Here is a 27686-nt window from a genome sequence, read left to right as displayed (position 1 = left end):
AACAGAGCATTTTCATCCTACCTCCATTTCTTTTTAGTTGATATGTTTTGGTTTTAAACAAAATGCAATTTGATCATATTTTGTAAATTAATGTAAAAGAAAATATAGTATTATTATGTGGGTACTAGTTGGATTTTCCAAAACATATAATTATTCCAAAATTTTCGCATTTTGTCTTATTGTTCAGTAAAGATAGCAATAGTTCAGTTTATGCATTGACAAACATTATACTCATATTTAAATAAATGTGTCAACATTTTTTTTTTTGAGAGAAGAAATGTGTCAACTTAAATGAACTACGAAAGAGACATAAAATTGTAGGACACATCTTATGATGCCTTTTCCTGGTGGGTTTCACCTTTTTCTCTGAATCTTTTCCCATAAAGCTAGACAAAATGAACTACCAAAAATTTTCATAAGGAGCTTTGTTATTTTGTTCCTTATTCTTGTTTTTGATTCTATATTTGAAACAAAAATCCATTTGGATATTAGACCGTAAATGATCCTTTCACCAGTTTAAGAATATGCCTACTTATGCGCACAAATTAAAATGGACAAGTAAAAGGAATTGATATAATAAATTAACAAATAGGGATATTGAATTACTGATATTTTCAATTGATCTAGTAGGAAAGTTGGCTACATAGATTAATAGTATGAAATGGAGTATGTATTCAGAACACATGAAAGAAATACTTCATGAAGGAAAATTCACTTCAAAGCAATCTATCAAGTTGTTTAGTTGACCATAAAAAGTTAAAGTTCAGCTTTCTCGAAAAGTTTTAATTACCTATGGAACCTAGGTAAAAAACTACCTCCATTTTATAGGAAGTGGAAAATTTGTATAAATTATAATTTTCTATGATTTTGTCAACGAAACAACTTATGCTTTTGATAGTTCTACTTCATAGAAATTTTGACTTCCTGTGCATTTATATGTCAAACAAACTAGCGTTATGGTTTGAAGAGGTCAATCAAGGTGAAGAGGGACGGGACGGGGTTGTTGCAGCGATTGCTGATAAAATGAGGCGACAACGCGAGGATAGGAAGAGATAGACTAAATTGCCACAATTTACTCAATGAATTGACAAACAAATCCAAGCAAAGTCCTTTAAACAATTATCCCATATATGGGTCATATAAGCAGACAAATAAAAATAAGAAATTATTCTATCAAATTTTATTTTTTTTTCGGTTTTGGATGAGCAAATATGACCATAACTTTCGATGCACTTTGAAAACGTTTTCTAACAAGCCCAAACTACAAATGCATCACATAAAATTTAGTACATCAAATTTGATGTGAACATTTCATTTTCTCAAATAATTTACCCATGATAACCAATACATCAACAGAACTACAAGCCAGTTTTAAATATTCCATCACTGATCTGCTTGAAGCGGAAAACAATGATAGAAACTCACAACTCTCTAGTCAGTAAATATGGTACAACAATGTTGGTCATGGTGTTGATAATACACAGGCAATGACTTGTGGGCCGATGAACGAATGGGGTTGGCATGCTGATCTCTCAAATAAATCCGCGCCAGCCATTTAACAAAGCTACTCCTGATTAATGAGTTAAAAAGTTGTCATTCTCTTGGACGGGCAAGCCAAAGGGAACTCAAAGCACGCAGCCTGGAGAAATAATCATGAATTGCTAAAAGTGCACGGGCTGATTGTCGCGTCGTCAATATCCGGTGCATTTGTTGTAGCGTTTGTTGGCGTAAGTTATCAGCCTGCCAAAAAACAGAAAAATGACATGTTTAGGGAATACTTGACATGTGTAACCATGTAAGTCACCAAGCGACTACAACAGGAATACTGATACAAGAGTCAAGGATTATAAGCTGTAATTAAGAATCAAGGAATTAGGGTGCGATTCCAATATCCCCCCAACTCATGGTTGGGTGCTGTATTGTGGGTGTACTATTTACAACCTAGTTTTTACGGGCTTGGATCCCTCTTTTCCCCCAAAAGATGAAGTAATTGTACACCTTTAACCCCCTAAAGCTGCAGAGATGCTGTTTGTAATAGAACTTTAGTCCAAATACAACCAATTGGCCAACTGCTTTAAAGTAATTAAGTGGTAAACAGCAACTCCTGGACATGCCCTTAATTTGTTACAAATCACAGTCCTACTACTAACAAAGCAAGGAAATCAGGGAGAACATTAAATAATTGCAATCCAGCTTCAAAAACTGTACAGCAGACGTGCATTCAACTTACTAGGTGAAGCCAGCTAACTCTTCACCCTGCAAGGAGATTTTGAAAATACACGTTTTTTTCTCCCAAGGAAAAACAAATGTAGTGCAGAGACTTGGTATAATTAGTCAAAAAATCAGATAAATGCTGGATAGGTAGCAGCGAGCTAAAAGCTGATAAGAATTGCTAACTAGTTGCAAGCTAAAAGCTGATAAATGCAAGGATATGTTTGGTAAAACTTGCTATTGAGCATTTGAGCTAACTGAAAACTGCTAGACAACATTCAGTAATGATTACTTTTACTTGTATCATTAGCCAGTCTTGGAAATAGAAACTACGGGAAAAGGGGGCAAAAATGTTTTGGCTATCTGAAATACACTTGAAGTTTAAGGCAGTAGTTTGACGTGTTGTCCAATTATTTAGTTTTCAGAACCTTGGCAAGCACCATAACATCAATAATTTAGCTGAAGATTCAGCTACCTATTAATATACAGCGGCTGAAGTTTCATGCCAAATAGGCAAACATAGCCATATTTAAGTTGAGAAACCATCGAAGGAATGCAAGTGAGGATGAAAAAACACAAATAAAGATGTTTCCCTTAAAATTGAGGATGTGTTGTAAACTATGGTCAGCTAGAAGATACAGCTTGGGTTCAGGCATAACTGATATTGGACCAGCAAGGTTCGTATACGAGTAAAAAAACAAAGAATATTGTTTTCTTTTCTAACAACAAAACAAACAAAGAATGTCTATTGTTTTCTTTTCTAACAGCAGTTAAAATTTTAGAGACAAAGCAAGTTCTATCTGGACCCAATAGAAATTTTATAGCTCTCTCTAACAACCCCCCCTACACCCCACCCAGCATCCAATGTATGGAGTACACAGCACCACACACCAGATTTAAGGGGGGAAAGGTTGAAATAAACAGATTCTTTCTGCACTGAGTACAAGCAAAACTTATAGTTTCAACTTGAAGAAGAAGTTACCTGGCGAATAAACCCTTCAAGAGTACCAAGTTTTCCCATAGCCATGGCCATTTGACCCATATAATTTGCAACATTTCCAGATGAACCTGATGAACCAAGATTACCACTCGACAAAGTTTCTGCCAGTGACTGCTGCAGGGCCTCCATTCCCTGAGACAACGCATCTTCAGCCTGTTGTGAAGTCTGCTGCAACTTCTGAATGTTAATCACTTGTTGTTCTGTCAGAGGTTCCAGCTGGTTTACAAGAAGCTGCAGAGTAGAGCTTCAATCAAATTTGTAATATCATAAAATTGTAATCAGGCAAATCACAGCATCTGTAGCAGAAAGTACAATACAATCCACCTATATATCAAATTGAAACTAAGACAAGTCATCAAACATCTGAAATCAGCAACACAATTAGAGAATCAATGGGACCAAACTAGTAGTTCAAAAGGGTCCCAAATTATTGACAATAATAATTAGCAACAATTTGCTCAGCCTCTAAGATCATGCTTTGACAATTTTCTGCTACTTTGACTACTAAATGATAGGAATCAAGGAACAGTATAACTGAAGATACAAATCATACAATATACTACATACTTTGAATCAGTGACCAAGAAACATTTTCATAAAATGAAGTTAGATGTCGATCTATAATTCTCTGGATGTCTTTCTTTAGCTACAATTAGTATAGATACAATTCCCGAGGATGCCTCACCTTAAGAAGCTCAGATGAACGGAAGCCCCCTAGCCACAGAAAGCACCTCTCAGCAGGTGTTTTCCACATACCCGACAAAAGATGAAAAACATCATTCTTGGCAGCATTGGACTTGAGCCTAAAAATATCATCATAATGTGCCACGACACTATCAACAATGACACGAAGTTCAGCATCACCAGCATGAGCATTAACTGCTGCTCTTAATTCATTGACCTGACGGTTTTGCTCTTCCAGCCAGCGAGCATATTCTACATCAAAGGCCATTGCTCCAGCTGATGACAGACATTGACAAGGTCAGTTTTTTTTATAATAGTGAAAATGAATATATGATCATGAATCTCTTAGATCCCCTTCTATCAAGAAAAAAAAAAATAAAAAACAGCATAGTTTCTGGATTTATTTTAACATGCATTTGGGAAATAGATGAAAAGGAATAATTTAATATGGGTCCTAAGGCTTCCACACAGGTACCAAGAACATCATTACACAAGCTGAAGAAAGATAAGGAATCATACAATGATAGTTTATGGTTCAACTGCCAGTGAGTCACTAACCCAGAAAAGGTCCCCTATGTTACTTTAGAGTGATTAAGCTGGCAATAAACTTCTATGCTTAACGTATAACAATAAATAAAGTGCATTTCTATGTGATAAATCAGAATCTTCTAGCATTTTGCACGTGAGTGGGTATTTAATTGGCTTTCTGCAATGATCCACTAAATAGTCACTTATTGGTTATAGATATAGTAGTTAGAAAGAACGCATTGATGATTAATAAGGCATTAATTTGTGGTTCAAACTTTTTCAATAGGGATAACTCATCCAAGAAAAATACTTCCTGCAACAATTCCTGAGAGAAGTGGAGACCCAAATTGGGATTTGACCCATAGAGACACATGATACATTTCCATAAATTAATAACTGCAATGCAACAATAATGCATAACTCAGTAGAATAAATTCATTCTACATCAGCTACTTGAGTGTCTTGTGATCATTACATAACTTTTGATGTTTTACTAACTTATCCCAATATAGCTCTTCCTTTTTGGCCTAAGTTAAGTTAAAGTATAAAGGGAGTATTATATATGAGACATCGCACCCAAAATTGGAGGACCCAACTGGTAATCTGCCAAATCTACCAAATCAGATATCATGAGAGGAAGACTGATAAATCTAAAAGAGTTGGGTCACCAGTCAATTTACTGAAGCATAACATTTTGACACTTATCCAGAGAACACCCTCCAGAGAGGCTGAAACAAGAGCATATATTAATAGAGATGAACTTACCATTCCCACCACTTGAATGAGCTTGATCCCCTGAGCTTGAAATGAAAATTCCCTAAAAAATGCAATGGAGGCACAACAAAAAATATATAAATAAATAAATAAATAGGGAGTTTTTCAGTATCTATAAGAAAAAGATATGACTACTGTCAACTAGTGTGAAGATTTTGCATCAAAGAAAAATAAGGTAGACAACCAGATCTAACCTGTTGTCGTGCTCGTTGGAGCTCCTGCTCGAGTTGAGTCAGCTTTAATCTGCTACTCTCCAGCTGTTGCACATATGCCTACTTCCAACAAAGAAAAAGAGAGGGAGGAGAGAAAAGATGATAAAAGAACGTGAGAAAAAGGTCAAAACAATAAAATGACGCTGAGCTAAATTTTGTATTAGCTTTATGACTCTTAGAATCCTTCTCGAGCAATAAATAGCTTAAAAGTAAGAAAAACTTCAAGATTTCACAAGCCTCAAAGCACATAAGCAACAATAAATAGATGGCTTACTTTTTTCCTCAGCCGACTTTTCCTTGCTGCCTCACGATTCTGAGCAAGCCTTCGTAGAGTCTACAAATGTAATTTTAAAAAGGTGTCACAAAAATAAAGGCACATGAAGTTAGATTGCATGGAAGTGGTCAGCTTTTTACCTTCTGATCTTTAGTCTCCTTGGATCTGTCACTCGAATCAGAAGCTGCATGAGCCGATGTAACTATATCAAACTGCATAGTTAGCAACCACAACGTTAAGCCACATGCCATGAGTAACATCAACACATATAGCTATCCAAGGATGAGTCTGATCTTCACATAGAAACTTGGACTTCCCCAAATTAAATAAAAGTTATTAGAAGAAAACAACGGGATTCTCTATATCAGAAAGAAAAATATGTAAAATTACCCTCTTGTTTCTTTCATCTGTGTCTGCATCTGTTGAAATATCAGTTCTTGGACTACCGTCTGCCATGTTAGACTCTCCCCAATTTTCCAAACTACCACTAGACAAAGATACCAAATTCTTTTGTAGACTGGATTGTGATTGCGTAGCAGATGGATTTATATATAGTAAACCTGGTGATGCCTGTGGGATAGAGAATATTTCAATTAAACAAATACTAAAGACACATATTAAGCAGGAAAATAAGCACAGAGATGCATAAACACTGAAAATTTATCAACAATGTTCTGACAGTGTATTAGAATTAAATACACGGGCAGTGCAGAACACTTTCCAATGTTCGGAGACTTCGGACACTCGTTACTTGAAAAGAGGGGGAAAAAAAAAAAAAAAAAAAAAAAAAAAGATAAGAGCAATCAGTAGAAGCACAAATTCACCTTCTTAATAGAGATGCTATGAAAAGGATCAGATGGAACTTGACCCCCGACTGATATGGTTGAACTAATCACAGGGTCTGCAACAAAGCATATTCACTGAATGAAAAAGTGAGCAACTAAATTTTCAATTCTTAAGCAATTATCATATACACAAAACAAAAGTGCATACATATGTGTGCATATTATATGATGTCAAATTTTGAATGTGACATACAATGTACCAAACATGACAAATCAAAATGAAGCTATGATTTAGATTAGAATATTAATTCACAAGTGCTTCAAGGAAAGACAAAAGGGAAAAAAAAAGATAAAGTCACACCAAAGGTTGCCTTTTTGTAAACATAAAACAATGAGGTAATAAGATTATAGAGCATAACTTCAAGATCATACACTGAAATTTCAAGTGTGAGAGTGAACAATATCAGCAAAGAAAAAAAAAAAAAAAAAAAAGATTACCAACTTTACTAAGGTAAATCATCAACTAGTCTAATGATACTGCCCCTCATCAATTAGTTTCAACATTAACAATCACTCGAATGCAGTACTTTTCTATTTCTTCTCAGCAATGAGAAAACAACTACCAACTCAAAACAAAAAAGAGGGGGGGGGGGGGGGCAAACAAAGAAGGTTTTGTTTTACTAAACACAATTTGACTTATGAATGTTAGTACTTACTGGAAATAGTTAATACGATAAATGCTGCCCAAAAATTTTATGTGGCACGAGTAGGAGGTATAAAACGAACATGCAGCCCCCTTTTCAGCAGAGGCAGATCTTCCACAGGGGCCATCTAGGGCCTGGCCCCTGGTGGAAGCCCAAATATTTTTACATTCATCCGTTAAAATTATCCCAAAGTAGTATGTTAAAAAGAATAGGTTAGTCCAGATGAGTTGGCAAGGGCCAAAATTTTCTATATTTTTTTTCTTTCATTTGATTTTTTGGCATTCCAAGGTTTAAAATAGGGCCCACTTAAAACCTTTCTTTCTTTTTTTTTTTCTTTTTTTTTTTTTGACACATCATGACATCAAGCTACATAAATAGTCCTACTTCGTATAAGCTATTACCTGTTGTGTACAAAGCGTTCACTTTTTATTAATGAGAAATTTGTTGTAGCTTTATTATGTACTGTTTTAGTATGTAATTTTTTTTTTTTTTTCTGAAAATCATCAACTTTATTTGGTTAAGTTTCATAGATTGTCTCAATATAGCAATCTAATTAATTTTTTCACCTATTGTATTACATACCTAAATACGTTAGACTATTTAGTTAGAAATAATGCTCCTTAATCCGTAAATTGCATTGACTTTGACAAAGTCCTTCAAAAAAAGTGTTTTCAAATTTCAACAAAATTAAGTTTATGAGATATAAGGGTATAGTTTATTAAAAATTTCATTTACTGTTCATCCGGTAGAATTTTTTTAAAAAGGTAACTTACATGTTGGTGACATAAATTTTAATTTTTCGGCCCCCTAAATAATTTTCTTCAAGATCCACCACTGCTTTTCAGAACAAATAAAGTACGAATATGAACCTATGATTGGCTTCTCATTTGACTAGAAAAGAGCAATATAAATCGTGAACCACAACTTGTTATCCTAGAAAGGTTTCAAAACAATGAACCCTATAATTCTAACTTAGACATGCAAGGTTAAAGTTTTTAATTGATAGAGTAAGGAAGGTAACAGCTTACTTCTAACACCTACAGTATTTTCCACCAGGAACCCATTTGTTTGCTCCAAAAGTCCAAAATCAGAAACTTGACAGGAAATAGAGCTTGCTTCACTGTAGCCACAATGATGAAATTAGTCGATTTTAGAAATAGAAGTGAAGACTACATGTTACCATTCTATTTTTTATTTTATTATTTTTGGGAGGGAGCTTCACGTTACCAATTAGATCAACAACAAACACATATTGAAGTCAACAGGCGAGTTAGATTAATTATCTCATAAATCACTCAGATGATATAAGCAAGAAATATCGTCCTCAATACTAGGTGTCAAGGAACCATGCTGAAAATGGTTTTAGCTCATCACCGCTAGGGCTAGATCTCTCTATACTATGACCAATTCAGGCAGCCACTATATGAAGTTGCATACTTGTATAGTTGTATGTAAAGCCTTTGTACCAACCAGAAAACAAAACAATAAACTTTTGCAACTACAACTACTAAATGATGGTAAATCTGAAAGATTGAACGAAGCAGGAATGCTATCAAAGTTCTTGATCCACGAAAATCAAGGATGGCAAATAGATACAATTATGAATGTCCACAAAATAAGTTTGAGCTAGTTTTTGATGAGTTGAACAGGACACAGGTTTGATCATCAATTGCCTTGAATAAAATGAATTTTGTTGCCAATCAAACAAAATTACTGAATCTCTCAAGAGTCTACAGTCATGATAACACTTACATGGAAGAAAATATTCCATATTTTACTCACAAGAAACTATTGAAAAATAAACGTTCTACAACGTCTAGTTAATCATCTCTGAAACAGCTTACACCATAACATGAAACAGAAACAATCAAGATACACTGCTAAACTACCCTGTGAAGTCAATGAAATCACTTGTATTTATGGAAAAAAGATATAACATAGCAAATCCGTGATAGTCAACTCATATACGACGAAAATATATAGGAGTAGCAGTGTAGACACTGCCAATTAAGTACAAAGGACATGCCAATCATGAGCCATGAATGCCACCAATTTCGGCAATGTGTAAATTATAAGTTTCCGATTGGAATTGAGATTTCCTCCAACCATAGAAGAGCAACTAATAATTTCACACAAAACTTGTATTTAAAGCAAAGAGCGGGCAATAAAATCAATACTATAAAGTGCTAATAATTAAGGAGGTAAGGGTGATGAATGAATTTACAGTGTATTAGAGATTGGTATCGGAGGATCAAAACTCGGCATCCCGTTCGAAGCAGCCTTTTCAGCTTGCACTCCAGCCCTCACTGTTTGGCTCCCCATGAACAACCATCATCACCACCTCCACAAACTCTTTATCAATTCAGGGAGAAAAACCTCCAAATAGCCAAATAAATAGTATACCTCCTTTGAAATGAGACAATCTTTAGCGCCCAACAATCCAGAAATGAACCAAAAACTGCCCAAATGAAGAAGATAAAGTGATCACCCCCAAAATCAAACTAGAATCAATCAAAACCCCAAATAACTAATAACCCCAGTTCCTAAATCCCAAACCCACAAATTTTAACAAGCAAAAAACCCTAATTTATCAATACAATCAGATCAAAAACCACAGGAAGCTTAAGTTTTGGTCTGAAATAACTTACAATTAAGCAATTTTAAGAGAAAATACTAAAATCCCAATTCAGAAAACAGCAATAAAAGAGAGATTAAGTATAAAGATTCAAACTTTATTGAGAATTACCACCAACAATTTCGAACAAAACCCAACAAAATATTACCCAAGAACACCCAAAATCTGAAGCTGGAATTCAGTAAAATTAGAATTTGAGCAAAACCCAGAAGCTTAAACTATTCCAAAAGTAAACCCAGAAGAAGAAAAGAGGAGAAAGATGAAAAATTAGAGCTGCCCAAGTGACGCAAGAGGCAAGAAGACTAGGAGAAATTCACAGTCTTCTGCTTTGACTTTTATGTAAATTGTAAAAAAAAATAAAATTAAACCAAAAAAAACCCCAAAATTAACAAAAAATAAAATAAATTATAATTCTGCCAAGCAAAATATGTGAATACAGCTAAGCTTAACGCAACCCACACCTGGGATTCTGATACTTTACTATATTTGTTGGATTAAGTTGAGAGAAGAGGTGAAGAAGAGGAAGGGAGAGTTGGAAACGTTTGGATCCTTCTAATCTCTATACGTCTTGTAGTGCCTAACATCCACATTTCAAGGACTCATTGCTCATGTTTTAAGTACACTTTCAACATGTATTTTTGATGGTTGAACTCGTCTTATCTTATTCGAACTTATTAACTTTTTTGTTTGGCTAATCGGCTTAAAAGTTAAACACTTAAATTTATTACATCTTACGGCGTATGTATTATCTAAACTTGGATTATGATTTGTTTAATTTATTTAAGTGAATATTTGTTTACTTTAAAATGATTAGATCGTCTTTTTTCAATAGAATATGTTCGTCATTAATATCAAGTACTTTAGATTTTAGAATACACTTCGTATATGAAAATTATATATACTTCACGTTTGGAAATTATGCATTAAATAAGAATCTAAGATATTTCATTTGATAGATTTTTTCTTCTTAAGACTTAATAAAAAGAATAATTCAAATTTTAGTCAAATCATATCAGAATATCAAATCGAGTAACGGAAACGTGGCCTTAAAATAAATTCAAATAACATCTACGGAGTAATAAATTATTGTAAGTTTAGATATAGTTTAAATAAGGTGAAAACATACAATCTAATAAAATACGGAGTATTATTGACACTCCCTTTGTTTTCCTAAGCTCTACTAGATTCTAAACTAAAGAAAAGTGGAAATGAATATCATGCACTTTTGCATTTAAAAAAAAAAAAAGAAATAGGGTTAAATAAGATTTGTTATCAGAGCACCCACATTGGTGGGCTTGCTCATCATTTTCTCTTTCTTATTTTTTTACTCCACATCATTTTCCACTATTATGAGTTAGCATTGCAAGTCACTTTTAGTTTTTTCTACAATGGTGAGTAACTCCACAATTCTCTCTTTCTTGCAAAATCGACGTCGTTTTAAACAATTAGAAAGCAAAAAAAAAATTAAATTACTGAACTTGATGCGCACGGTCCTAGGATGTCATTTACCTGGAAGAGAGAAATGCCTCATTGGGTGAGTTACCCCAAAGTATGAAAGAGAGTATCGTGGGCAGGTTAGTGAGTTACCCATTGTGGGTGCTCTCACAAAGTAAGGTTGTAGATGTTTGAAAAATCAATAAAAGTTGTCACAACAAGAATTAAAATATTACTCCCTCTGTCCCATGTTATCTGGGACGTTGGGATGGACACATAGTTTAAGAAAACTTTAGGTGACATAATTTAATACATGTATTTAATACTTTAACTAGTGAATGGCCCGGGCGTTGCCCCGATTTGCTACTTGTATTTGTGCACCTGCTAATTTTTAAAAGACACTTAATAGTGGAGTATGTGTTTTCAATAATTTTGTAGTATAGTATTTCGTATTAGTTTATTTGTATGCAAGATTATTAAAACATAAGTGAAAATTAGCCTAGATGGTTAAACAATGATTTTTCTTCAAAGAGGTTGAGTATTCAAACCTTCTTATCCACATTTTTTAACATTAACATTTTTTTTTTGATTCATATGAGCCACAAGGGCGGGTACAACGGGGGGCGGGGGAAATTCCAGCATATGCTGGAGGCAAGGATCGATCCCGTAACCTCGAGGTTACGAGATGGGAGTGCTACCATCAAGCCAACTCCACATCCTTACATTAACATTTTTTAACATTAGTTGAAACACACATGTAGTATTGTTGGTTGTGTGGGTGACGTGGCATATTGAAGAATTGAGTGGGTGACGTGGCGTAATGAGGGGCCTATGTGGCACATAAGCAATTTTTTCTAGTTAGTGGTCTTATGCTATATTTGGTAACATGTCAATTTTTTTGGGTTGGACGAAAATGAAAATTGTGTTAGTTATTTTGGGATAGAGGGAGTAGTGTGTAGAATTAGAAATACAGATAAAACCAATAAGTGATTACTGTTTAGGGTATTTTTACCCCGCCATGTGGCCTAATCGGAGGGCGACACGTGTCAGCCCAAGGATAGTCCAAAGTAGACCATTCCCCGCTTGGCACGTGTCATCCCAGATATTTGGGAAAATGTCGGCCTTCAGGCCCAAATCCCGAGAAAGCCGTAGAACGGCGCAGCCCCCCAATGATTAGGGTTTGATACCCTAATCAGGGGCACAATTCCCAATGACCCTATAAATAGGGAGATTCCCCTCTTTTGGAGGGCACGTTCACATATTTTTAAGGTATTCATTGAAAACCGTCCCTTTGATAGAGACAACTGAGCTTGGAATCCAAGCAGATTCCCACCTTAATTTCCGCACGTTTTACTCTACTTCAAGTTACTAACTTGAGCGTTGGAGGCGGAGCACCATCCAACCGGTGTCTCCGTTAATTTTGCAGGTACAGAGCCGGCAGGATCAGTCTTCGAGTTGTAACTCTCCCGAGGGACAAAAAACCCCAAAACATTTGGCGCCGTCTGTGGGGAGAGTACCTCAAGATGGTTCAAAGTTCTGTACCAATTCTCAACTCTACCTCTCTACGTCCGGGTACCCAGACGGGTAACTTGGATGACTTGCAACCGGTTATTCAACCGGTCGGGTTCGAAATCCCCCAGCCTCCACCTCAGCCTCAGCCAGAGGTATTTACTGAGGAGGAGGATGAGGAGGAAGACAATGATGTTGAGACTTACATCTCTAGGGATGGATCTCTCATCTCTAAATCTATTCGTTCCAGGGATCAACTGGAGCGAAATGAAGACCAGGCGGGCCCAAGCAGGCGCCCACCTGGAAGGCCAGACGGGGAAACCCAGAAGGCCAAAGGTCAAGCCCCAGTCACCCGAGATGAGCTCATGAGATTCATGACCTCTTTCAAAGGTGAAATCAAGGCTATGATCAACAAAAACAAGGCAGGCTCTAGCAAGAGTCAGCCGGCTAAAAAGACTCCCACTTCTGGAAAGAAGAAGAAGCCGGTCAAGGACAGGCAGCCAACTCCTCATCCAAAGGAGAAGACAGCCGCAACACTTGACTGGTCTAAGATTCTGATGCCCCGGCGACCCCAGCCGGAGGCACAAAATGCGTCTACCTTCGATGCACGACAAGTCATCGATCGAAGGAGGCGGCAGCAGTCTGAGTCAGCTTCCACTTCGAGCTTTCCAGACAGCTTCAAGCAAGCTTCTGCAAGGAACTCTGTGTCCTTGCATGAGAGTCGGACAGGCGGTAAAACCGTCAACACCGAACCTCAGCTGATGATAGGGTCTATACCATACGCACCTCAGGCGCAGTATGGGCAATATGGCCTCCAGTTCATGCAGCCACCTCCTTTTGGAGGTCAGGCGGCATATACTCCTGCCCAGCCTCTGGACTGGCAGCTTCGGCTAATGAGGCTAGGCGAACAGCCGTCTGCCTTTGCAGCCAATATAACCGAGGCGACTCAGCCGACCAAGGTTAAGAATGTTTTGGTGGGCACCTATGATGGTACCACCAACCCGGAAGACCACCTGATGGCATATACCAACCTCATGTGCTTACAGGGGTGGGACGATGCCACCTGGTGTCGTTGTTTCCCGGCTACACTGAAGGGCATTGCCCAGCAGTGGTTTGGCAACTTGCCAGCCGGTTCTGTTGATAGCTTCAAGAGGCTAGCCTTCTTGTTTGCTACCAACTTCTCAATGAACATTCCTGCCAAGAAAACGAGCCTTGATTTGAGCACCGTTAGGCAGGGTGAGAGAGAAGGGCTACGCGCCTATGTCAGGCGGTTCAACCTGGTTAGAATACAGATCCAGGGGCTGTCTGACGAGGTAGCATTCACAGACTTTTTCAAAGGTCTGAGAGACGGGTCGGCTTTTAAGTTCGACCTTGTCAGAAAAGGGGCATTTACGCTACAGGCGGCCCTGAGGGAGGCGGAAAGCTATATACAGGCTACCGACCTCTGCACGCCTGGTAGCCAGTCAGACTCCAAGAAGTCTGACAAACAGAGAGACAGCCGGCCAGCTCAGCCGGGTAATAAAAAAGAAAAGAGCGGAAAGAGAAAAGAAGTCTGGGCGGTCAGCGATTCTGAGCAGCCGTCCCAGAAGAAGAAGAAAGAGTTTAAACCGTACGTCCCCAAGTACGAGTTTAACAAAGACCGCAACTCCATCCTCATGGAGGTAAAGGACCGGCTGTCCATTGAGAAGCCGAATCCATTGAAGAGCTCCGTCCAGTCACGGAACAAAGATAAATATTGCCAGTTCCATGAGGAGGTTGGCCATGACACCAACGACTGCTTTAGTCTGCAGCGGACGTTGGACCGTCTGGCTGACAAAGGGCTTTTAAAGTCCTACATTTCTAAGTCCCAGCCGGGGCAAAAAAGAAGAGCAAGGGTCAGTCCTCCAAGGCTACCCAGCCGGCTAGTAGTTCGGATACAGATAAGGATCCGGTCTACACTATAGCAGGCGGATTTTCATGTGGTGGCCCTACCATCCGGGGCACCAAGAGCCATCTTCGAAAGATGGACAAGGATGATGATGAGCAGGCGTCTGCCTCCTCCACCTTCCCAGACGTCCTCATAACTGAGAAGGACAGGGGCAGCGTCCGCCGTCCGCATGACGACCCGGTTGTCATTGAATGTAAGGTTGCCAACCAGCTGGTTGGACGGATCCTTATTGACACCGGCAGCTCGTCGGACATCATCAGCCTCCGGTGCCTGCAGAAGCTGAAGTACAACACCAGCAGCATGCATCCGGTTACCCACCCCTTGGTTGGTTTTAGGGGTGGGATGGTCTACCCAGCCGGCAGAATTGATTTGCCCATCCGGCTGGGAGAAAAAGGCCAGGGACGGCATGTTGTCGTCAGGTTCTTGGTCGTGGAGGAGTTGACCGCCTACAATATTATCCTTGGTAGGCCAACCCTCAACGAAACCAAGGCGGTGATCATCCCGTCTCTCATGCTTGTCAAGTATGAGCGGGATGATGGCTCTGTTGGTTCCCTGAACGGGGATCAGAAGACGGCTCGGGAGTATTATCTCTCAGCCGTTAAAGATACTGTGGCCTCAGACGGCCAAGGGAAGGAACCAATAGACCTTGACGCTGTCAAGGATGCCAACCCTGCCCCACCAGCCGTTGGTAAGAAGAGAAAAGCGCCTCTGCTGGTGGAGGTGAAAAAAGAGAAAAAATAGCAATCACTGGCCGGCGAACGGTCAGCCGAGCTCCGTCCCCAACCGGCTGGAGAACACATTGATCTCGTTCTGGACGACAGCCGTCCAGAGCGGACGGTGAAGGTTGGGACGGCTGCTAATGCTGCCCTGGGTGCAGACTTGCACCTTCTGCTGAAAGAATTCAAAGACATCTTTGCCTTTGAAGTGGAAGAGATGCCAGGCGTCAGCCCGGATCTCGCTATCCACAAACTCGCCGTGGATCCCAAAAAGTAGCCCACCCGGCAAAAGAAAAGAAACCATGGCGAGGAAAGAAGTCAGGCGGCAGCTGCCGAAATCAAAAAGCTGCTAGACGCCAGGTTCATTCGGCCCTGCAATTTCCCCGACTGGGTGGCCAATGTGGTCCTTGTTAAGAAACCGAATGGGACCTGGCGCATGTGTGTTGATTACACAGACCTCAACAAGGCGTGTCCAAAGGACAGTTACCCGCTTCCAAAGATCGACAGTCTGGTCGACTCTACAGCCGGTCACGCCTTGATGAGCTTCATGGATGCCTACTCCGGCTTCCATCAGATACCCCTCTGGAAAAAAGATCAAGAGAAGACAGCCTTCGTCACTGATTTGGGGTTATTTTGTTACACTGTGATGCCGTTTGGCTTGAAGAATGCGCCTGCCACCTTCCAACGAATGATTAATACGGTCTTCATCAATCAACTTGGGAGGAATGTGGAGGCGTACATTGATGACATGATAGTCAAATCCAAGCAACAGGCGGATCACCTTGCTGATCTCCGAGAAACATTCACCACCCTCAGGCGGCATAAGGTCATGTTAAACCCCAAGAAATGCGTCTTTGGTGTTGAGTCTGGGAAGTTTCTCGGATTCCTGATTGATCAAAGGGGGATAGAGGCTAACCCCGAAAAGATACAGGCGGTAATTGACATGAAGTCACCCCGTTCTGTCAAGGAAGTCCAGAGGCTGACTGGTTGCCTAGCCGCCTTGGGAAGGTTCCTCAGCCGGTCAGGTGACAAATGCCTTTACTTCTTCCAAGCAATCAGGAAGAAGACCAGGTTTGAATGGGGAGACGATGCTGAGACGACATTCCAGAAGCTAAAAGAGCATTTGCACTCTCTGCCTAGGTTGGTCAGTCCTCTACCTAGGGAGACGTTGTATATGTATTTGGCCGTCTCAGACCATGCTCTCAGTGCCGTTCTCCTTGCTGAGCGAGACGGCGTTCAGCTCCCGGTTTACTTCATTAGCCATGTTCTTAAAAACGCTGAACTCCGGTACCCCCTGGTTGAAAAATTTGGCTTTGCTTTGTACATGGCATTCAAAAAATTGAAGCCTTACTTTCTGGCTCATCCGGTGGTAATTTACACCGACCAGCCACTCAAGCGGCCAATGACTACCTTGGAGTCATCCGGAAGAATGCTAAAATGGGCTATTGAAATGCAAAGTCTTGAAATCACTTTCGAACCAAGAAAGGCAGTGAAAGGTCAGGCGTTTGCCGACTTCATTGTGGAAATGACCCGTCCGGTGGCTCCGGATAATCTTGATCAGGTTTGGAAAGTGTATGTAGACGGGAGTTCTACGAAGAACGGCTGTGGTGCAGGCGTAATTTATGAGTCTCCTGAAGGGGACAGATATGAGTATGCACTACGGTTCAATTTTCAGGCCTCAAACAATGAGGCGGAATACGAAGCCCTGCTAGCCGGAATCCGTATGTGTAAGGCGGCAGGGGCAACAAAAATTGACGCCTACTCAGATTCGCAGTTGGTCGTTAGCCAGTATCAGGGAACATATGAGGCAACTCACCCGGCTATGATCAAATATCTTCAGGCGGTCAAAGAAGAGGCTGGGTCACTTGAGGAGTTCCGGCTGAATCAAGTGCCCAGGTCTGACAATAACCAGGCGGATGCGCTATCGAAGCTTGCATCTTCCGCCTGCCATGATACGCCTCGGTCAGTCTTCTGGGAAGTACTTGAAAAAAGAAGCATCTTTGAAGATCCCATTGGAGTCCTAGACCGAAGCTCCACCTGGATGGATGGCATCCGGGCGTACCTCTCAGACGGCACGCTCCCTGATTCGCCACAGGAGGCAGCCGTTCTGAAAAAGCGAGCCGCAAGCTTTGAGTTGAGAAATGGAGAACTCTTCAAGGCGGGGTTTCTTAAGCCTCTATTGAAGTGTGTAACCCCAGAGAAGGGGAAGTTCTCGAAGACTTGCACTCGGGATTCTGCGCCTCCCACATAGGCGGCAGATCTCTAGCCGTTAGAGCCAGACGGCAATACTTTTGGCCTACTCTAGAGGCAGACGCCAAGGAATTGGTGAGAAAATGTGACAAGTGCCAGAAATTTGGCAAACTTATTCACCGCCCGGCTACTGATCTGACAGTCATCCACAGCCCAATTCCGTTTGCAAAATGGGGCATGGACATTTTAGGTCCTTACACGCCTGCGCCAGGCGGTAAGCGTTATATCTTGGTGGCTGTGGATTACTTCACCAAGTGGGTAGAGGCTGAAGCGGTAAAGAATATCAAGATATCAGACGTCATTTCCTTCATCTGGAAGAATGTCATCACCCGGTATGGGGTACCTATGTCCATGGTGTTTGATAATGGCCCTCAGTTTGAGACGCCTCAGCTAAAAACTTGGTTGGGAGATCAAGGGATCTCAACCTGTTTCGCATCAGTCGGCCGTCCCCAAGCAAACGGCCAAGTAGAAGCCTTCAACAAGCTGATCTCAGACGGCATAAAGAAGAAAATTGAAAGAGCCGGTGGCTTATGGGCTGAGGAATTAATCCATGTCCTATGGGCCATCCGGACAACAGCAAAGGGGTCAACCGGAGAAACCCCATTTCTCATGGTTTACGGTGCTGAAGCCGTCTTGCCCATTGAACACTATGAGCAGACTCTCAGAGTCATGTTATATGATGAAGAGGCAAACTGGGAGGCAATGCGCCTGGCATTGGATTCACTTCCAGAACGTAGGGGCAATGCCGCCTTGCGTCATGAGATTTACCGCCTGAGAATGACAAGAGCCTACAACAAGAGAGTACACAGGCGTCCCTTGAAAGTGGACGACCTAGTGTTACGGAAAATGGAGGCAACCGGTAGGGCCAATGAGCTTGGAAAGCTAACTCCTAATTGGGAAGGCCCCTACCGGATTTATGAAGAAGTAAGAGACGGCACCTACCGCCTGGAAACCCCAGACGGCAGGCGCCTGCCCAGAACTTGGAATGTAGATAATTTGAAAAAATACTACTTCTGAGATTTTGTAAATTTTGTAAGCAAGAAGTACATTAATGAGAATTTGCTTTTTGTTATCATATTTTGTTTCCCGTCTGAACCCAGACGGGTCACTTGTTTGTTATTCTGAGTTTGACACTTGGAAATTAAGTTAACGTCTGATTGACGAAGAGGCCAATGGCCAGATAAGTAAGCTAAGCATAGAAACGCTTAGTGGCTATACAGCCGGTCTATAACAAGACCAGAGGCCAATGGCCGGATGGCTACTTCGACCTAAATTCGCCTGTCCCAATCATGGACAAAGGCGTCCGGCGACACCCCTCCGGGTGCAATCGTCGCAGAGAGAAGCCAACATGCTTACTCTACGTACCTATGCAGGCGGCCACAATTGGATGGCTGAATCAGCCGTCCATAGCCGTCTGACCTGAGCAATCTAAGGAACGACCAAGTTTCGATCACCGGATGTCCAAAGGACATCAGCCGGTGACCGACTGAAGTTTCTACTTAGATTACTTTTTGAAATTGTACAAGTACCCCCAATGGGGTAGAAGGACATTGAAAGTATAATTGGATTACAATCACCCCAGGCGGCATTCGTCTTCTGTTCCATGAAGGACAGGCGGCCATTTGCTTTCCTGCTCCATGAAGGACAGGCGGCATTTGCCTTCCTGCTCCATGAAGGGTCAGGCGGCCATTTTGCCTTCCGGCTCCATGAAGGGTCAGGCGGCCTTTTTGCCTCCTGGCCCCAGGCGGCATTTGCCTTCCTGCTCCATGAAGGGCAGGCGGCATTTGTCTTCCTGCTCCATGAAGGGTCAGGCGGCCTTTTTTGCCTCCTGGCCCCAGGCGGCTTTTGCCTTCCTGCTCTATCAATGCAGATGGCCACAATTGGACGGCTAAATCAGCCATCCATAGCCGTCTGACCTGAACTGTCTAAGGAAAGAGCAAGTTTCGGAACCCGGATGTCTAAGGACATCAGGCGGGGACCGGCTGCATTTCTTACTTAGCGTTTTTATTTTTAAATTGTACACATCCCCATTTGGGGCAAAAGAGTTGTGCAATGGCTATTTAAATTCTGCTCAGACGGGCAACACCGTCTAGCTAGAAGCTGAAACGCCTGTTAATGTACGGCTGTGTACTTGGTTTGGGGCAATCACTACTGTGATTGATTGACTTACAAACGTATCATGCTCTTTGCAGCATCAGACGTTCCCAAGTCAATCAATCAGCTTCACTTGAAACCAACCACACAGACGTCCAGGGGCAAGACCAGCCGCATACTTTTGATAAGTTAGGCGGAGAAAATTGCAGCCGCATACTTTTGATAAATTAGGCGGAGAAATTTGAAATGCAAAAATTTGAAAGCTTAAACACAAGCGCAAAGTAATAAAACCGACTCAGTCGGTGCATTCATAAAAGATTTCCGTCCAACCAAACGGCTGGATGGATCAATTGTTATCAAATATTGTTTGCAAGACCCGGCTCCTCAGCCGGTAAAAATACAAATATACTTGGCACGCAGGCCGGAAAAACAAAGTGTTTGGCATACTGCCGCAGAAAACTAAGGCTTGGCGCACAGCCGCTGAAGCTACTGCCCTGCAGGCGGCCCTTCCTGGTTCCTCTCGCCCTCCTCAAGGATTTCAACGTCTGGAGCTTCTGGAGTTTCAGGCTCCGGTTGTTCCGTCTCAGCCCAAGCGAGGAAGGACTCAGGCTCTGGCTCGCCTCTCTCTCGCAAGTAGACGACTTCGTCAGCATACTTGTGAGCCAGGGCCCAGACGCCGTAATCCTTTCCAGGATTCAAGGCATCCCAGGCGATCTTCATCATGGCCTCATTATCGGCGGCCATCTCAGCAACCAGACGGTCTTGCTCCGCCTGGAGGGTTGCTCGGAAGTTCTCCTGAGCTTTAGCCGCCGCCTCCTCCATCTGGGATATCTTCTTCTTCAGATCAGCATTCTCTGAAGAAGCTCCTTGAAGAGCCTGGAGGTTCTCTTGGGCCTTCTGGAGGTCCTCCTTCAGCTTAGGGAGATCCACCTCCGCCTGCTTCTGGGCCGCCTCTGCAGCCTCGGCCCTCTGGTTGGCCGTCTGCAGTGCCGCCTCCAGCTCTTGAATTTTGGCCGCCTGCGTCATTTCGGTTGCTTTAGTTTCAAGGTCGTTAATTATGGTTGAATGGAAAGCAACATCATTGGCAATGGAGGCGGACTCCTTGGCCCGTCTTACCTCATCCCGTTTGCGGGTGTAAGGGCGCTTGAGACCGTCTACCCGCAGCAAGGCCTGCAAAAAATAAAGGTTAAGGATGCAGACGGGAAAGAGTGTAGAAATAGCCATTGAAAAATTGGTTAAGTGTACTACCTCCGCCAGAAGGGTGACGATGCGTTCAAGATTGAACGTCTCATTCCCTGGGATAGCATCCTTATCCCGTTTGCTTACAGCGCCCAGCATGGCCCTAGCATGCTTCTGGACGTCTGGCCAGCGAGGCGATTGATCTGCATCACAATCAGCATCAGATTGGGTTACTAAAGCAGCGCCTATCTGGTTCCGACCGTCTGAGGATGACGTTTGCTGGGAGTGTGATTTCACTCGCAGCGGCCATCCCAGCTCAGACGGGGATTCAAAGGGATTCTTACCTGCAGAGCCGGCCAGGCGGGAGCCGCTGGCAGCCGTTGAAAGCCCCCCGGTTGCAGGAAGAGGACGGGCCAAGTCTAGGCCAAGAGAGCCTGACACCTGCTCATTCCTCCCTCCTATTCTCATTTGCCTCCCAGGCGAGGCAGTAGGAGTAGCAGAGGAGGCGGCCTTCTTAGAGGACTTGCTTGGGTTTGAGACGGGGGTCTCCTCCCTAGCCCGTTTGAGATTCCTCTCAAACGTCTTGTCCACCTTGCCTCCCTGAAAATACAACAACTTAATGTCAGCAGACGACGTGAGGAAACTTTGAAAGTTAACTCAAAAAGCAGGTCAGGCGTTTACCTTGGCCCTGAGCTCACGCGCCTGGGCTTCCGCCAAATCTCGGCGGATCTGGGCAGAGGACCGTCTGGGTGTCTTCTCTTCGGGCAACATGTTTAATGCTTCTCCTGCAAGGTCAGACGGAAAACAGTTAGAACATTAACAAGAAATTCATTTCCGACACAAAAGTACCCCAGACGGAAATGATTCAGGCGCATACTTCTATCAAACATGTGCCCTAGCCCGCAGGCGGCTAGGAAGCACTCGTCCCTGAACCAGGCGCTCTTTGGGATCCAATTCTTTGGAACCTTTATTACTTCCCCGGTTGACAGGGTTGCGTCTGTGAGGCCGAAGAGATCAGCCTCAATTATTTTGTCGAAGTCCTCATCCGGAATTCGAGGAAGACAGCACTTCCGACCCATAAGGTCAGGCTTCTTATTGTACAGACGGAGCTCGTAGTTCTCCCGTCTGGTGGGAGCCGTGCACAGGTAGAACCTGTGTTTCCAGCCGTCGAATTTGGAAACCTTATCCAAGGTCATCATGTATTGGGGGAGTGTGGACAGAGTATACCACGCTCTGAACCCGTCTGGGTTGCGGCTGAGATAGTGCATCTTGGCAAACGCCTCCCAGCCGGGGTGAACCCCTTGGAATTCACAGGCGGCAACGTACCCCAGAATGTTTGCCCAAGAATTGGGGGAAAGTTGCCAGACTCCGAGGCCGTAGCCTCTCAAAATTGCCTTCACCGCCTGGTGAAGGGGGAAGCGAAGACCCGCCCTGAACGCCGCCTCGTAACAGCCGAAGTAGCCGTCTGCGTTGCGTTCAGTGTCCTCCCAAGAAATGGTGTCGTCTGGGGGAGGCACCCTTATCCTCCACCCGTCTCCCATTGGGTGGGCTTTCAGGAAATTTGGAAGATTTTTCTCCATCAAGTCAATGTCTTTTGAGGAGACGTGGATTTTGAAGGGATCATCTTTCTCCTTCCACGTCTTCCTCTCTTCTTCCTCACTATCCTCAAGCGGGGGAAGATCGTCGCTGCTTTCAGAGGAAGAGACGTCAACAACCCTTCTCGTCTCCTCCCCTGATAAAGAAAGAGAAACTGAGGCGGCCTCTTCCCCGCCTTGGTCATTGTCCTCTTCCCCGCTTTGGTCGCATTCCTCCAAAAAGGAATCAGGAGGAGTTGGGGGGCCGCGCGGAGGGGACCTTTCTGGAGCCGTCTGGTGTCCAGAGCCAGACGCCTCCCCCTCAGACGCTTGTGCGCCTGAGTCGTCGCTCCTATAATTTGGATCTCGTGCCGTCTGCATAGTCCGAGCCATTGTGTCCTGCACAGACACGCAGATGGTCGGAATCCAAGCATGAGGGTGGTCCCAACACCCTGAGACGGCACTACCAGTCCTAGACTCAGCCGTCCCTGGTGAACGGCTGGATCCTATCCTAGGCTGTGCCGTGTGTGTTGGTGATGAATCCATTTATTGTAAGGAATATATACAAACGGAAAAATGAAAAAAGAGCTGAAAGAGTCAGAGACGGTACCTTTAGATTTGATATCTGAAGGTAGACGGTTCCGCCTGTGTTGGTGCGTCTGGGTTTCTTCAAATATGCGCCTGACTCAGACGGATGACTTCTGTTCTCTCTTTCAAGATTCTAAGTTTACACTGAAATTTTTGTGAAGTGTGGCAAGATTCTGAGGGTAAACGGCTATATATAGAGGGTGAAAGGAGGGGCAACTTCGTAATTTACCCAGAAGTTAAACAGTAATTTTTTGGCGGTAAATTTACCATCGTTCAGCGAGTGACATGTGTCACAGATGCCACGCGGATTGCCACGTCACATCTGTGAGGGGCAAATGTTTAGGGTATTTTTACCCCGCCATGTGGCCTAATCGGAGGGCGACACGTGTCAGCCCAAGGATAGTCCAAAGTGGACCATTCCCCGCTTGGCACGTGTCATCCCAGATATTTGGGAAAATGTCGGCCTTCAGGCCCAAATCCCGAGAAAGTCGTAGAACGGCGCAGCCCCCCAATGATTAGGGTTTGATACCCTAATCAGGGGCACAATTCCCAATGACCCTATAAATAGGGAGATTCCCCTCTTTTGGAGGGCACGTTCACATATTTTTAAGGTATTCATTGAAAACCGTCCCTTTGATAGAGACAACTGAGCTTGGAATCCAAGCAGATTCCCACCTTAATTTCCGCACGTTTTACTCTACTTCAAGTTACTAACTTGAGCGTTGGAGGCGGAGCACCATCCAACCGGTGTCTCCGTTAATTTTGCAGGTACAGAGCCGGCAGGATCAGTCTTCGAGTTGTAACTCTCCCGAGGGACAAAAAACCCCAAAACAATTACAACTTTATAAAATAGAGGTAGAATTACTTTGTATCATTGTGTTATATATGTTTATATGCAAAATTCATAATATTTGTATAAAATACGCAAAGTTAATATGTAAACAAATATTTTTAGGGTATGAAATGTTCGTGACTATTCTTAAGAATTAGTGAGGAAAAATAAGTACAGTAAATAAATATTCTAGAGCGTCGAATTGTTCAAACACTATTAAACAAGTTATCTCAAACTCTTTTTTTTTTTTTTTTTTTGGGTGAAGATCTCAACTTTTTAAATGTATCATAGGAAAAAGTTAGCATGTAGCATATAATCATCACTAATACATAAAGTTAAACTTTTAGTTCGGTCACGAGATAACGACACTTGGAGTTATAATTTTTTCCCAATTGTCACGCCACGTAGGCGATAAATAAGGACTATTTTGACATGTAAAATTTATTTGTATAAATTCTTTTAATAAAAAAGTTTGATAAATTTCGATAGATTTGATAAAATAAAAAAATTAGGGTTTGTCTGGCATCGTTGTGGTTTTCTATTTTTTGGTTTTTTGTTTTTTAAAAGTATATTATATATTTCACATAATGAATCAAAAATTGTTTAGACTTATTAAAATCATAATTTTCAAAACTGACAAAAGAAAAGTGAAAACACCTTTTTCTTGTTTCTTGTTTCTTGTTTCCTGTTTTTGATTTTTAGTTTTTAAAAAAACAGGAAACTGAAAACCAAAAATGATGTCAAACAAGCCCTTTATTTTCAATAAAATTTACTCCGTAATAGGTTTATAAGATAAAGTTGTTGGTTTAGACTTTTACTTTCAATAAAATTTCAATCTTTCATATGTATATAAATTAAATTATAAATTTCAATAATATCATATAAATTCATTAACTTTTCACCAAGGTCGCACACGACAACTAAGCATTATTTTTGACACATTGACACGTATAGTGTTCACTGTTCTGGACACGAAACATAATATCAGACGAAATAATATCAAAATCAAAATAAGAAATAAGTAGGTTACCAAGCTAAAGATGACTATCAATTATTGGAATATTTGGCTATAGAGATTTGAGAGAAAAAATAAATGTTTCATGCAATTAAGGTTTTATAATTTGAATGTTGATTTTTTTATTTTTTTTATTTGAATGATTGTCAATTGATTATTAATTCTTGAGTAAAAAATTGAAGAATAAAGATATTTTTCTCGCGTACTTACAAAAATCAATGGTATCATATGTCAATATATATTTAATTAAACAGTGTATAAATTTAATAAATAACCCGGGCATCATCTGAGGCACAAAACTATTTTTTTTTAACAAAACTAGTTGATTAATAATGTTAATAGTAATTTTTTTAAAAAAAATTTCTGTAAAAGTTACTCTGAACATGACCACAACTTTAAAATTTAAATGTTTTTTATAGTTTAGCCCATAAAATCAACAAGGAGAAACAAGGCTTAAAAGCAGCCCAACTACACATTTGTAAATTGTAAACCCATGAAGTTTGGATTCCCTTCAACCTCCAACCAAAGCCCAGCCAACAAATTGTACACAAGCGCATCTCCGCACATTTCCTCTCAAAGCCAAAAATACTTGTGTACACTTGGGTAGTTACTAGTTGGGTGTACCTTTAATATTTTGTTCATTTTAAAATCTTAAAATAAGCAAAAAAAATTACTTTCAGGTGTATGTACTTTAAACGGTTTTGCATTTACATGCCCACCTTAGACCTACAAATTCAAGTTACTCAAACACGTTGAAACATAATACACCAGTCAATACATGAGTTTGACCTATGTCGAGTATAATTCAAAACAGAATATTAATACAAGTTATAAAAGTTAATTTACATATAATTAATTTGCACTACGTAAATAATTACTCATCGGCAAGTATCCTCTCTCATGATCAGCTCATCTATGTTTACAAGAATTGACTTGATATGAGCCATATTCATTACTTTAAATTTTAAAAAAATGAATTATATAATCTTATACGTAGTATTATTAAGTGAAAGTGGAAATCACGTCTAACTAACATAGAGTATAAATATTGTATGTACTATGTTATGTAATTATGTATAATGTATCTTCTAACAACTGATAAGTACAGCTATATCATAAATATTTAATCATCTATAATTCTATACATATATGCATGGATGTTCCAACCCAACTTTCCATGAACATAGCCAAAAATGAGTCAATTCACAAATTGTATGGTGCTGTTCATAGCCATGGTAATGCTCGCCATGACCTCTGTCGTCTCAGCTGTCCGTTCTTTAGGCACTGATGTTCAATTTGAGACCGGTGGCATGGACCGTCTACAAGTTAACTATTTTATGGTCTTTGTTCTTATGGTGATATGTCTCAACCTCCGACTTTAGCGCCCGAAACAACCATCAAGTTACCGGATGTTCATCAAGGTGTTCTTCGTCATGGTGCTTTTAGTGTAGCTACTAGCTAATAAAGCGTGTTATTCATGGAGTTCACTTTGATTGTGTATGGCTGCCTTATCTTCTGTTTAATTTGCAACCTTAAGTTAATTTTTTAATGTACTACATGTTTCTTGTGCCTTATTAATTATTATTGTATCTTTTAGAACGTATGATGGATTATGTAATTTATGTGGTATGTCTAAAGAAAATAAATTAAAGTCTTATAATGCCATGGATTATTGTTTATTTGTGTTTATTTATTTGATGATGTTGTATCTATTTTGCAACAAAAATAATAGGAATATATTTATCAAAATATTTTCTAATTCCCAAAAAAACAACTACTATTCCAATTTATTAAAATATTTACATACTTCTAAAACATTTATTCCATGGTTTCAAAAAAAAAAAAAAAAAAAAAAAAAACATTTATTCCATTTACTAAAATATTTTCGACTCCCCAAACAAATATTCTTTATCATTTTAATATTTTATATATTCCTAAAGTTTTTTTCTTATTATCTGCATAAAAATCAAATGTAACCGTAGAAAAGTAACGATGTAGTATAAGCCCAAAAGGCATACCTTTTCTACGTTAGGTACTTTTCTATAGTAGTGTATTTCTATAGTCAAAGTTTCCATGTAACAAACAAAAATTCAGGAGTAATAATTCATGGAATAATCAATTGTCCAAAATGTCTCAGATGAAACTAAAAATCACGTCTTGATTAAAAATAATAAGTAAAGGATCGGATCATTATACAACTAACAACTGGGTACAGCTAATTATTTATACGTGAGAGCCCATTTACTCAAAATAATGTCCTACATATATGGTTGATCCAATCTTGCTAATATCATCAACCTCAACCCAAAATGAGTCAAGCAACAAAATGTATGGTTGTACTCATTTTCATCACAATGCTTGCTATGTCATTTGTTGTCTCAGCAACCCGTCCTTTTACTCCTATAGCTAATACTTTAGACGACGATGTTGATGATGATGATGTTCATTTTGCGCCTGAACAACCAGCAAAAGAAGATACTCATCCTAGAAGTATTTTTGATGGTGCATTTGGTGTAGCTAAAGCAGGTGTTTATGGAGTATTTGGTACCCCTCGTAAACATAGGTGATGCATTGATTTTTATCTAAATAGCGTCAAGTATACTTAACGTACGTCTAATCTGGTTAGACACTTAGACGCCCTTGATTGTATGGCTGCTGCCTTAGATCGGTTTATGTTTCTTGTGCCTTGTCAAGTTTTCATGTCTTTCATAATGATGTACGTCTAAAGAAAATCATAGGCTTGCAATTTCATTGATTTTTG

General features: G+C 40.7%; 1 protein-coding gene across 5 annotated transcripts; it reads right to left on the bottom strand.

Moving 5' to 3' along the window:
- Positions 1-1178: 1178 nt before the first annotated feature.
- LOC145593679 (transcription factor TGA6-like) lies at positions 1179-10385 on the bottom strand. Of its 5 annotated transcripts, none has more exons than XM_081649992.1 (13): positions 10269-10385; positions 9576-9630; positions 9397-9478; positions 8201-8292; positions 6508-6584; positions 6074-6253; positions 5824-5895; positions 5684-5743; positions 5392-5469; positions 5189-5240; positions 3897-4171; positions 3194-3442; positions 1179-1740 (listed from the first exon to the last, which is right to left on the bottom strand). In XM_081649992.1, exons 3-13 carry the CDS (start codon positions 9435-9437, stop codon positions 1594-1596), a joined length of 1323 nt encoding a protein of 440 aa, XP_081506118.1. In that variant the 5' UTR covers positions 9438-9478; positions 9576-9630; positions 10269-10385; the 3' UTR covers positions 1179-1593. The 5 variants fall into 5 exon arrangements, with proteins under 5 accessions (XP_081506118.1, XP_081506117.1, XP_081506114.1 ...); XM_081649991.1 differs by lacking the exon at positions 10269-10385 and adding an exon at positions 9919-10250; XM_081649988.1 differs by having other exon boundaries at positions 9397-9630.
- Between the last annotated feature and the right edge of the window lie 17301 nt (positions 10386-27686).

The sequence above is a fragment of the Chenopodium album genome, chromosome 19 (genome assembly GCF_948465745.1).
Source record: "Chenopodium album chromosome 19, dcCheAlbu1.1, whole genome shotgun sequence".
Taxonomy (NCBI): domain Eukaryota; kingdom Viridiplantae; phylum Streptophyta; class Magnoliopsida; order Caryophyllales; family Amaranthaceae; genus Chenopodium; species Chenopodium album.
The sequence above is the reverse complement of the archived record's forward strand: the minus strand, read 5'-3'. Positions and strand labels throughout refer to the sequence as shown.